Source organism: Drosophila hydei, unplaced genomic scaffold, assembly GCF_003285905.1.
Source record: "Drosophila hydei strain 15085-1641.00,03,60 unplaced genomic scaffold, DhydRS2 tig00000172-arrow-pilon, whole genome shotgun sequence".
NCBI classification, from domain to species: Eukaryota; Metazoa; Arthropoda; class Insecta; order Diptera; family Drosophilidae; genus Drosophila; species Drosophila hydei.
In genome coordinates, this window is record NW_022045682.1 from 2,424,624 (window position 1) to 2,437,881 (window position 13,258).

The 13,258-nt window shown below is 47.2% G+C and overlaps 1 protein-coding gene across 1 annotated transcript in view; it reads right to left on the reverse strand.

The window, feature by feature from the left end:
- The window catches only part of LOC111602455, a 35,728-nt gene extending 26,219 nt beyond the window's left edge, over positions 1-9,509 (reverse strand). The window contains exons 1-3 of the mRNA XM_030223379.1: positions 9,064-9,509; positions 6,738-8,445; positions 32-6,515 (exon numbers count right to left, since the gene is read on the reverse strand). Coding sequence (XP_030079239.1) covers positions 32-6,515; positions 6,738-8,445; positions 9,064-9,107 — 8,236 coding nt within the window. The 5' untranslated portion in view covers positions 9,108-9,509. The remainder of the gene's footprint in view (positions 1-31; positions 6,516-6,737; positions 8,446-9,063) is intronic.
- Between the last annotated feature and the right edge of the window lie 3,749 nt (positions 9,510-13,258).

A 13,258-nucleotide genomic window follows, 5' to 3' on the forward strand; every position in this document is an offset into this window, starting at 1 on the left:
ATTTAGAACAGCTAGTTTCTATGTGACCCACCTATGCCGCCCTCTTCATCGCTGTTCTCATTCGATGAATCCTCCGAGTTGATTTCCATGACATCCTCGTGTCCATAACGTTTGATCTGTGTGCGTCTTCGGGGCTCGGAAAGCACCAGATCCTCAGTCTCATCGCGTTCACAGGCATCAGGATCAATATCCACTCGCTTAGCCCACTTGGTCCAAAAGTCGGGATCGTCAATTGTAATATCTGAGCGATTGCCAGAGGCGGCAAACGAAGCCTTCGAGAAGGTGGAACCCTTCTCCGATTCCATAGTTATGACCTGTGTGCGTCGCTTCAAAATCGAGTCGATATCCTCCTCACAGAACTTATCGCCCGCATTGTCGTCATCCATGACGGCGCCATAGGCGCCCTTCTTGAGCAGATCCTCGATTTCCTTCTTGGACAACTGCTTGTTGTTGCCGTCCTTGGAGCCATGCGTGTTCATGGACTGTAGTACAGCTTTGTCCAGGCCCAGCTTCATTGAGGCTTTATCGAACATCTCTCGCTCGTAGGTATTCCTACACAACAGACGATATATCTTAACCATTTTGCGTTGGCCAATACGATGGCAACGCGCTTGGGCCTGCAAATCGTTCTGCGGGTTCCAATCGGAATCATAGATGATCACTGTGTCGGCGGCTGTTAGATTGATGCCCAATCCTCCAGCTTTGGTGCAGAGCAGAAAGACAAAGCGATCCGAACCAGGCTTGGAGTAACGATCAATCGCCTCCTGACGTAAATTACCACGAATGCGTCCATCAATGCGTTCGAACGGATATTTGCGATAAACCAAATAGTCCTCGAGTATGTCCAGGCAGCGTACCATCTGACTGAAGATCAAAACACGATGTCCATTCGCCTTCAGCTTGGGCAACAGCTTATCAATGAGCACCATTTTGCCCGCCGAGAGTATAAGATTCTTATAATAGGACTCGGGATCCTCGCCATGCTGTGCTTTGAAGTCGTATTGAATTTGCTCCTCGGCGCCATTGAGCAAATATGGATGTATGCAACATTTACGCAACTCCATCATTGTATTCATCAGATTGGGTATATTCGCTGAGGTCGTACCCTTTTTGAGGAAGCTAAAGTTTTGCTCCAATATGCCGCGATAATATTTCTTTTGTATGTTCGTCAGCTCCACCTCAATGATGGTCTCCTCTTTCGGTGCTAGAGATTTCTCGACGTCGTCTTTCAGACGTCGCAGCATCATCGGCTTGAGCAGCACTTGCAATTTATTGACTTCCTCCTCGGTGCGTAGGCTGCCAAATTCTGACATGAACTCTTCCTGCGACGAGAATTGACTCGGCTCCAGGAAGTTGAGCAAAGAGAAAAGTTCGCTTATGTTGTTTTGCAAAGGTGTGCCAGAGAGCAGGACACGATGCTCGAGACTAAGCTGTCTTAATCCTTCCAGCAATTTACAGTTGCGATTCTTCAGGCGATGCGCTTCATCGATAACGCACAGCCTCCAATTGAAGGCCTTCAAATCCATATAGTCAGTTACAATCATCTCAAATGTGGTGATGAGGACATTGAACTTAATCGGCTCCTTAAGCACCTTGCCACTATCGGTCTTGTAGTAGAACTCATAGTCCTGTATCATTTGCTTGCTGGTCACCGAGCCGTGGTAGACAACCACATTCATATCGGTCCAGCCCTCGAATTCGCGCTGCCAATTGGGTATGGTCGACAGAGGAGCTATAACCAAAAATGGACCTCTTATGCCATATTCGTAGACCGAGTGAACAAAGGTCAGACTCTGTATGGTCTTGCCCAGACCCATTTCATCGGCCAAGATGCAATTGTGCGAATTATACCAGGAGAATTTTAACCAATTCAAGCCCTCAAGCTGGTAGGGTCGCAGGCTGTTCCCACTCTTATAGATGGGCGTCTTTTCCAGTTTCTTCCATTGCTCAGGATGCGGACGTTTACGACTCTTCCATTCACATCTCAATGGTACTTTGTTGAAGCGCAAGTATTGCTCAATCTTGTCGTTATCAACATCCTCCTCCAGCTCCCAGGTGCAATCCTCATATGGCAATGATTTCCATTTAACCAAATAGTGCTTCGTTGTCTCTGCGGTATTCTCATCCGTATGGACAGACATATCCAAAACACGATCCACCTCAACAAAGTCGGGATTGAAGGGCTCCTCTTCGATATTCTCGAATATGTTGATCTGCTGAGCTTGCTTCTGCTGGAAGCGTCGTATCTTTGCAGCCACACGACGATCTCCTTTCAGGAGCTCCTCTTCCGTGCGCCATTCGCAGTGCAAATAACTGAAATTTCGGTATTTCACAAAATATTCTTCGACATCGATGAAGACGGGCTCGGGCTTATCGTCCTTTGTGTCACTGGACTTGTCGTCTCCGTCCTCTGTATCATCTTCAGTCTGTTTTGTTGTCTCTTTGTCCGCATTATCTTTATCTTTGTCTTCTTCTGTCTTTGCTTCAGTTGCTGTTTCGTCTTCTGCTTTTACTTTGCCCTCTTCATTCTTAACTTCAGCCTCAGTGTCGTCGTCTACTTCCATTTTCTCTGTTGCTTCGGTGTCAGAATCTTTTTCCTTTTCTTGATCTTTTTCACTTTCCTTATCTGTTTCGGATTCGCTTTCTTTTAGTACCTCCTCTTTCACATCTTCCTTCTTTGGCTCAGCTGGCTTTTCCTGTGCAACATCAGTCTTGGCCTCTGCTTCTTCTTGTTCTTCTTCTGGTTTCTCTTCCTTTTCAATTTGATTTGCTTCATCAGCTGCTTTTTCTGGCTCTGTAGCTTCGTCAGTTTCCATTTTCTCCGCCTCCTTTTCGGGCGTATCTTCATCGGTTTTTTCCTTCTTGACTGTCTCCAGCTTTTCATCCACTTCCATTTTGCTTTCGCTTTCAGCTTTCGCATCCTCCGCTGGCTTATCCGCATCTTCTTTGTCCTCCTTATCCACTTTCTTGGTTTCTTCTGTTTCCGTTTTGTCCTCGCTTTTCTCAGCAGTTTCCTTATCTTCGGCCTTTTCGGCTTCAGCTCCTGCTGCCGCTTCCGCTTCTATTTCCGCCTCCGTCTTAGGCTCTGGCGTCTTAACTTTAGGTGGCTCGGGTATTAGCTCCCGCTTACCCATCCGCAGAGCTAAGACAAACTGCACTACCATACTATCCTCGTCGCCCGTGTTGATGTACACATAGTTGGGTTTCGAGGACATGGCTGAGGCAGCCGCATCGTTAGCACTTTGCCTTTCCGCCTTCTCAGCGGCAGCGGTGCTGGAGCTGGCCTCCAGTTGGCTGTTGGTGTCATCTGCTGCCACGGAGGGTTTCTCTTCGCCCGCTGAGCTGCCAGCTTCACCTTCAGCGCCCGACTGTGGTTCTGCTTTTTCCACATCGCTGCCAGCATTCGAGTTGGCTGCGTTGGCCGAGGAAGACTTCTTTTCCTTCTTTACAGGGGAGGCTACCAGCAGGGAATTCTCATCATCTGAGAACCGTAGCATTACATCGTCTATATACTTCTTGCGCTGTGTATTTCTCGACGAGCGTCGCTTATTCGAATCGAGTTCTGAATCTGGTGGAGGCGATGGCGGCGGCGTACGATCCATAGTATCGTCCTCACCATCCGATTCGGGCACAATGCGTCCGCGATTGCGTCGCTTCTTCAGAGCCTTGGCACTCAATGAGCCTCGATTCCGACGTGCACTGCCTCCTTCTTCGGAGGTGGCATTGCGACGACTGCGAGCCGTCGAACGCTTGCGATCTCGACGACTCGGCGTGCTGGCCGCATCTCCGGCTGAATCGGGCACCGAATCCACTGTCTCATCACCCGCTTCGGCATCTTTGTCATCGTCATTTGCGCCTCTTGGTATCTTCGAAACGGGTATGTCATCGTAATCCGGTGATTCACCATCGACGCCACCGGCCCCAGCGCTGGTCTCTGCCTCGCCTTCACTGGACTTGGGCAAAAGTGGTTTGTTATCCTCCAGTTCACTGCCCTCGCCCGTTTGCTCGGCTCCATCGTCTCCGAACTGTTTGCGCCGCTTGCTAACATTCGCTCGCTTGCGTCCGCCTCCAGGAGATTCCGTAGAGTTCGGATCATTGGGATCGCGAAGCTTTTTTACCTTGGGCGTGCGATCACGTGGTGGCTTATTCGGATCCTTGGGTGCGCGTGGCTTGCGTGGTTTCTTCTTTTTGCCACTGCCATCGGTGGAGGTGTCCAGTTCATTGGCCGAGTGCACATCCTGCGATAAGTCGCCCATGCTCTCGCTATATTCGAGTAGACCCACGACGCTTGTATCACCTGCTCCCTGGGTGACACAGTCCTCGGAGACAGGCAATTGAGTGGTGGGTATGGGAATGATGCCGCTGCTGCTGCTGCTCGCACTGGCTGCAGCCACAACCACATTGCCGCTAATGTCCATTAGTTCCTGTTGCTGTTGTTGCTGCAATGCAGCAGCTGCTGCTGCCGCTTTGTCGCCCTTTTTGGCACGTGGCTTGCGTGGTTTGTTGGCGCCTTTGCCACGACCCCGTCCCGTTGTGCTGGACACCTGTGGACTCTCGACCATTTGATTGTGCAACGCACTGCTGCCATACAGCGGTGGCATGGTCTGATAGAGCAAACACTGTGGTCCCCCAGCACATTGCTCGGCCAGTTCGTGTTGCTGCAGCAGTTGCAGACGCTCCTGCAAGCGCATTAGCTTTTCCTGATGCTGATGCTCATGTCCAGGTGGCATGCAATAGAGCTCTTGTATTTGCTGTTGCAATGCGGCGATTTCCTGTTGATGCAGCATCGGATATGGTGGATACATGGCACCTGTTGCACCTGGATATGGTGGCAACATGGGCTGCATGTGCGTGGGTGGTGGAGGCGGCGGTACTGTGGCTGACTGTGCTGGCTGCTGTCCCTCGTAGCCTGTCAGCGAGTGCATTCCACTTACACCTAAAGGTGTTTGTCCAAGTGGCTGCTGCTGCTGCTGCTGCTGCTGCTGCTGATTGAGCGTGGCGTTGTCCATTTGCGTTTGGCTTTTGTCTTCGCTAATTTCCTCAGTGGATTTCGTTTCGTCAGCCAGTTCGCTTAAGCTCTGCTCCGCCAGCAACTCCTCTGTCTGCTGCTGTTGCTTGTTGTTGCCGCTGTCCAGCTCCTCCGGCAACGTTGTCTCACTGAGAGTTTCCGGCTGCGTTTTCGACACACTATTCTCGTCCTGTGCCAACTGAGCGCACAAATCGTCAGCAGCTATTGTTGGCTGCTGTTGTTGTGGCTGCTGCTGCTGCTGCTGCTGCTCTGGCTGCTCGCTCTTCTCGAATTCCGCATTCGATGATTGCGAATTGCTGTCGAGCAGCGCTGCAGCAGCATTGGCTGCATTTGAGGCAGCCGCAACAGCGGCAGCACTTGTCGAACTCATTGAATTGTTATCGAATAGGCCAACATCCACGCCACTCACATGATGATGGGTGGTGTGCGTCGAGTCTGAGTTGCTGTTAAGCATGCCACCGCTGCCGACTGTATCCATATTCGAGAGCAATGGCTGCTGGTTGTTGCTGTTGATGCTGCTCTGCGAGTTGCTGTCGTGCACCGAGGTGGGCTGATTGTTGACAATGCTGTTGGTGCTGCTGTTGCTGCTGCTGTTGTTGCTGTCGTTGGCAGCAACAGCTAGCGTTGACGAATCATTCGAATTGGCTGTTTCGTTCAGTATGCTGCTCAAATGATGCGAGGGCGTTGATGGTGTGGGCGTGGCTGGTTGCTGCTGCAACTGCGATTGTTGTTGAACCTGCTGCTGCTGCTGCTGTTGTTGGTGTTGCTGTTGCAGCTGCGGTATGGGCGAGCTAACATGCGCTGGCGACATCGTTTGCTGTGTAGCAGCTGTTGCTGTAGCTGCGGCAGGCGCTTGCTGCGTGTCTCCCAGTATATTGGCAAATGCATCAAATTGCTGTTGCTGCTGATGCTGCTGCTGCTGTTGTTGTTGTTGTTGCTGCTGCTGTTGCTGCTGTTGTTGTTGTTGATTAGTGCTCTGCTGCTGCGCATAGTTGGGCAAATGTTGTTGCTGCAGTGGCGACTGTTGCTGATGTATGGGTGATTGATGCTGCAACTGCTGCTGCTGCTGTGTCTGCAACTGTTGCTGCTGCTGTGGCTGCTGAGCTGCGCTCGCCTCTAGTGAGGGCTGTTGCTGCTGATGATGCGCTGCAGAGCTTAGATGATGCATGCTGGGCAAACTCTGCTGATGCAGCGGCGAGGAGGACATTTGTGCGCTCATTTGCGCCTGCTGCTGATTGCCACCTACAATATCATTGATGGAATGCTGCAGTTGCTCATTCAGCTGCTGCTGCTGCTGCTGCTGCTGTTGTTGTTGCTGCTGCTGCTGCTGCTGTTGTTGCTGTTGCTGTTGCAGCACTGGTGCTGGCGGCTGTGCGGGCGGTGCTGCGGGCGCTGTTTGTTGTGGTTGCTGTGTGGGCACAGAGACGGGCACGGGCACGGAAACAGGCACCGGTACGGGCACCTGTTGCCCCATACTCTGTCCATACATGCTCAGCTGATGTTGTTGATGCTGCTGGGCGGCAGCCGCCGCTGCAGCTGCAGCTGCTGCCTGCTGTTGCTGCTGCTGTAGCAATGCATTCGCTTGCGCCTGCTGTTGCGCCTGCTGCTGCGCCGCCTGCTGTTGCGCTTGCTGCTGCGCTTGCTGCTGTGCTTGCTGCTGTGCTGCTTGTTGTTGAGCCGCCTGCTGCTGTTGCTGTTGTTGTTGCTGTTGCTGCTGCTGCTGCTGCTGTGGCGGCGGCTGTTGGGGCGCTTGTTGCTGCTGTTGTTGCTGCATCGCGGCCATGTGCGGCGCGCCCCATTGCTGATGATGCTGTGGCGAGGGTGAGGCGGGCATGCGTGGTCCTCCCATAACCGCAGCGCTGCGATACGATGAGGGATAATCCATGGGCGGCAGCCCATGCGCCTGTGAAGGCATAACCATTTGTTCGAGTGCTTGCAACGTATTTACCACAGGTGGCACAACACCACCAGCTGCCACACTGCTAACTGGGACCTTGGCATTGCCGACTGTAGCAGCGGTCGGTGGCTGCGCCCTGGGCGAGGGCAAGCCAACCATGCCTTGAATGCTATGTTGGCTAGGCGAATTAACCTGCTGCTGCTGTTGCTGTTGCACCTGCTGCTGTTGCTGCTGTGCTGTTTGTGGGGGCTTGGCGGGCGATACGCCTGGCCGCGGCGACATTTGCGGATGCGGCGACATTGTCGGCGGTCGCGGCGACATTTGCGGCGATAACTGTGGAAATGGTGCACGATATTGTGGCGAGGAGTTGAGCTGAGCGCTGGCCTGATGCTTGCTGCTGGACATGTAGGGCGGCGCACTCTGCTGTTGCTGCTGTGCCTGTTGTTGTTGCTGCTGTTGTTGTTGTGCCTGTTGCTGCTGCTGCTGTGCTTGTTGCTGCTGCTGATGATGGCTGCCATAGCTGGGCGGCATGCCCATGTGCGGTGGTGGCAATACAGCGCCTGGCAGCTGCTGCTGCTGCATTAGGCTCACATGGTTCGGCTGCTGCTGCTGCGCCTGCTGCTGCTGCTGTGTCTGCAACTGTTGCTGTTGTGCACTGGCTATATGCGAGCTTGGATGCGCACCCAACTGCGCAGCCTGCTGCTGCTGCGCAGTTAGATGATGCGTTGGCGGCGCCGCCCCTGGCACGTGTTGCCCATAGGCGCTCGCCTGATCCAATGCTGCATGACCGTAGCCCACATGCTGGGGAGCACCGCGACCCGGCTGATGTTGCATCGGACTGCCGTACGGACTGTGCGCATATGCCTGAGGTGCTGCCGGCTGTGCTGCTTGAGCCGGCGCACCTGGATATAACGGATGTTGCCCGGGCGCTTGTGGATAATGCTGCGGCAGTCGAGCCTGCTGCTGGCTCTGCTGCTGCTGTTGTTGCTGCTGCTGCTGTTGCTGTGGCGTGGGTGGCTGTTGCTGTTGTTGCTGCTGCTGCTGTTGCTGTGGTGCCAAGCTGCCATAGCCACTGGCACCCAGTGCACCCATCATATTCTGCTGTGCTCCATACGGCACCAGCTTCTGTTGCTCCTGCTGTCCATAGGCGGGCATATGTTGACGATAGGCGCTGGCATTGCTTTGACGCTGCTGCTGCGTCGGCGGCGCTGCCTGCGGATGTCCGTAGGCGCCTAGGCCGGCACCGGGATATGCTGCCGCTTGGCCCGGCACCGAGGGCGCTGCACCCCAACCGCTTAGATCAGCCATGCCGACGCCCATGGCCGCATGCTGATCGGTGGGCCCCAGCCCGTAGAGATTCTCCGCCGTTGGCTGGTACGATGGATATTGTGGCTGTTGCTGTAGCGGATGCGGCGCTCGATGACGCGGCGGGTAGCCACCGGGTGGGCCCATGGCTCGAGGATTTGCCGCTGCCGCAACGGCTGCTGCGGCGGCCGCATCATAACGGTAATAGGGATCTCTGAAAAGCGGATAATGAAATGATAATGATTGAATTAGTTTAAGATGGTGAAATGTGAGAGAGATGTTTAGAGCGATTATATTATATATATGTTATTAATTAATGATATTATTCAGCCGATACACATTAATATATGAAGTCAAAATAAAATTAATAAAAACTAACTAATTAATTTTGCAATCATAATTAACGTAATTGTTCTTATATTCATATTCATAATAATTATGATAATTTTAAAATATAATTATTATCATGAACAGATTCATTATCATCACCATTATCACTATCATCATCATGACGATTATTTTAATACCCAGACTTATTAACATCATTATTACAAAATTACTCTCTTAATTATCATTAGCATCATTTTCTACATATTTTCAGCATTATCATTAGCACAATCATAATTATAACAGTGGATCATTAAATAATCCTTATCACATTATTATCATGATAATTATTAAACAAATTTTAATAAAAAAAAACACTAAAAATTAAAAAATATTTATATTAAATATATAACTAATATACCCTATTATTAAAACTAAGAAATTCCATTTGCTAGCTCCAATATACATATTGAGAGAGGGTGTAAAAAGGCGATTAAAAACTCACCCTTGATGATTGCCGTGAAACATATTTTGTGCATTTCCATCCATCAGATTTTTGAAACGCAGCGCACACAGAAATGTCCCGTTACGTGCGTCAAAGGACGCAACGCTGCGTTTTAAGTTTGGTCGTCGATTGGCTTAATTTTGATGCCGATCTCTGCGCGTGGCCGTTGTCAAAAATGTGTTGGCAAGGCTATACTTGTTGTTGGAGGGGGTAGTGTTGGGGGGGAGTCTATGGTCTCGCAGGTTGTGGTGCGTTCTGCTGCGATGACGTTGACGTTGACTCATTTAACCACAACGCACTGTGAGAAAAACCTCTGTCTAAAAGTCAACTGAAGTTTTGGTCGGGTTTTTCTTCTTCTTCTTTTTTTATAAGTTTGTTTTCTAACTACTAAACTTAATTACAGCTTTTAATATTTGTTGTGGAACGTCTTCCGTTATAATTATAGATATTTATATATATATATTTATATATGTTATTATATTTTCTTTCTTTTTATAGTGTATACACAATTGTGTTTGTCCTTTTTGTTGTTTCGCACACTTCATGGCCGACCTTTGACATATTCGCAGTGAAACATTCGCTCACAGCTGTAGAGATAACCAAAAATGTTCGATTATAGATACGTATATAAAAAAAATCACGATAACATAACCTAAAAGTGCCTAACGCCTAAACTTTTGCGTAAAACGGTAAATCAACGGTTGTTTCTTTATATATATTGAGCGTATTTCTTTTAATATAGAATCTGTAATGAAAATAGAAAGATAAATATGTTAATGAGTAAATTTTTTTTAGAAGTATTTAACTGATATATATACTGTATATAAATTATATACGTATGTTTACATATTATTAATCTAATCTTAGAGATATAGTTGGAACTATATATTTTGCGGAATATTTAAATATAACATAATTCTTGATTGTTATATTGCATTAATTTTCTTGTTGTCTTCACTTCAACTTTTAAGGGGAAAAGCTATACGCTTATGGATTTTATTATTTACACATACAACGTACAGTTTGACCCCCTAAACATTTGAGTGCTTTGTCACATTGGTTAAAATATCTTGTGAATCTTAGACGCTAGGCTGTACCCAAAATACCATCCCTCAAAGATGTAAGACATAACAAAAGAAGCTGCAAAACTGAGCTGTGAAAAGTGTTGGAAAAGGGGACAAAAAGGGAACTGAAGAGTGTTGGCAATTAATGAGGCGTGGATTAAGACTAGCCGTTCGCTTCAAAGCCCCCATCCGCCCAAATCTTTTTGATATGATTTCGTTGTTGTTGTGTTGGTGGTGGCGACATCTTTGCAGTGAGAAAAAACAATGCCAACTCTATCGATTTTTCGCATTGTCTGCAAAGGTTTAGCCCCAAAAAAAAAAGCAACCTAAAGTAGCAGCGCAGTAGCAGCAAAAAGCATGAAAAAAAATAAAGCAACAACATCATAAAATAAAGCACAAAAAAAGGTAATGCGGGTGTTGCCCGTTGAGCAGCGCTTTTTTTGAGGGGTTGAGCAGCAATGCCCAAAAGATATGCAAATGTTGCAAACAGCAGCCAGCCAAAAGGAGCGAGGCATCTGTACAATTGTGTATGTGTGTGTGCGCGTTTTTCGTGTGTGTATGTGCAAATGGAAAGTGTATGCCAAGTGGAGAGATACAGCGAGACAAAACTACAGTTAACGGAATAGTATATACGAGAGATATGCAAGCAAGTCAAACGCACTCTAAGCTACAGTGGTTGCTAGTTAATGAAACTGGTGTGAATATATATTATCTGTGTATATTGTGAAGAAATTATGCAAACAAAAAATTGTATTTCACTTAGAAAATAATTTAAGAAATATTTATTTAATTACATTGGATTGATTGAAATATTATTGTCATTTTACAATTTTAACATATAAATTAGCAAGCAACCACTGTGCAAAATATGCAGTTAGCAAGTCAAACAAACAATCTCACACACACATAGAGGTACCAAATTGCGCTCCGTATGTACTGTTATAAATACGTGCGCACATATTTTGCTTGCCAGACAGTCAGTCAGCCAACCACAGTGGCAACACTAACTCACACACACACACATTTACACACGAATGCACATATACAAATATCAACAGCCATCGCACACATATACACATGCATCAGAAAACTTATGTAGAGTGCATGACATGAGCGCTAAGCGCGCTTAGCCCATGCCTTCAGCTCACTCTCCCACTACCAAATGCCTGCGCCTCCTCCTTCTCGTACAGCACCAGCTCTACCTCCTCCTCTTTTACCCTCTCTTGACTTCTTCGCGCTCGCGCTCATTGGGCAATCATTTAGTCAGTCGTAGTTGTTTGTTGTTGTTGTTTGTAATCAATTACATTTTGCTTTTGCAATTTCAGCTATTTATTTATTTAGTTTCAGCTTTTTTTCTTCCATTATTATTAGTCGAGCTACTTGTGTGTGTGAATGTGTGTCTGTGCGCAAAATTTGTATCTAGTAGATAGCTATGTATGTCTATATGCATGTATGTGTACATGTATATGTCATTGAGTTTACGTTTCAAATTTTTTTTGCCTCTTCTTTTGCTACGTTTTTAGCGTCGCCAAGTAAATGCAAAAACAATAAACTAAGAGCAATAGTAATATGTAAAGCAACAACAACAAAGCATCTGAAAACCATTTTTTTTGTGAAATTATGTGTGTGTATTTGCGGCTATGCGCGCACAACTGTACTTTTGTTTTAAATAAGCGAAAAATCGATTAAAGGTGATAATAGACAAGCAAATTTCTGTGTCCAACTCTTGGTGACGACAAACGTCGCTGCTGACCCGACGCAGCCGCGACGCGACACGCGCTGCTTCTTCTACTTTTTCTTTTTCTTGTTGTTGTTGTTAGATGGCAGGCTGGCAGGCTGGCAGGCAGAGGCAGAGGAGACGCAGGCAGCAGCATTAGCTTTGCCTCTGTTTTATTTTTATTGCGGGGCATTTCATTTGCGTCGAGTGTTCGCTCAACGGTTTTACAAGTGCTCAAATTGTCAACCATCGATAATAAAATTGTGGTTGTTATCGATATCTAAAGCAAATGTAAATCAAATGTTGATCTCAATTAGCGAAGAGCAGCTTAAAGCATAAGCAGCAATTGAAGAAACTTTAAAAATCAACAACAACAACAGCTACTAGCAATAAAAACGCGGAATATGATTAAACATTTTGCAACAGACGCCAAAACAACAATGCGAGAGCACAGCCAACTAAAGTTCATTCACCTTTACCAAAAATAATAAAAATAAAAGAAACAAAAAACTTTTTATGTGTAGTTAAAGCTTAGCTTTGGCTTTGGCTTAAAGCTTGCGGCATTCGTGTTTTGAAATGTAACCAACATTTGACCCATAATAAATAATAATGGCATGAGAATGGAATGTGCAGAGTGTTTGTTTGTTGTGTCATTCCAGTAGAATGGAGAGAAATGCGCCTCATACATATGTACATATGTATGTATATGTGTGTACATATTGCTCTCTAATGGCAATCAAGTCAAGTAGTCAAGTGGCTTTTGGCGTGTACGCCGGGCACTAACAGTAACTAAAAAGTACAGTTGGTTTTTGTAAGAAAAGCAACAACAAGCAGCAGCAGCAACAGCAGCCAGTCAGCCAAAGAGGCAGATGATGGGTGCTGCGCACACACACGCTCACACACACACACATGAAAACATGCATACATAAAAATGGTAATAAAATAGGTAAAGTTACAGCCACACACAGTTTTTTCTCGTCTTATTTTGGTTGAGCCAAAGAGCAGCAAATACAGCAACATAAATTACACCACGTCGCAGCTTTTTGAATATGTAACGGTGCATTTATGACGTGCCTGGGCACCAACCAACTAACCGACCAATAATTGGGTGGCAACACCGACTGCTGACGTTGCAATTCTTTCAAGAAAAGGCCAGGAATAGAGCAAGAAATATAAAAACCAAAAAATTTGACGCCATGTTTCCCGCTAGAATTTGCCGAAATAATACGAAAAAGAAAAAAACGTGTAGAACAAATGGCCATAGCCTGACCCGATTATCGAGTTAAACTGTTGTATAAAATTTGCACCTGGACCTAAACCGGATAGTGCCATTGTGTATGCAATAACAACAAGAACACCAAACACATCCGAGCTGAAACAAACTTGCAAACACAAGAGAGCGCTATACTGCGAA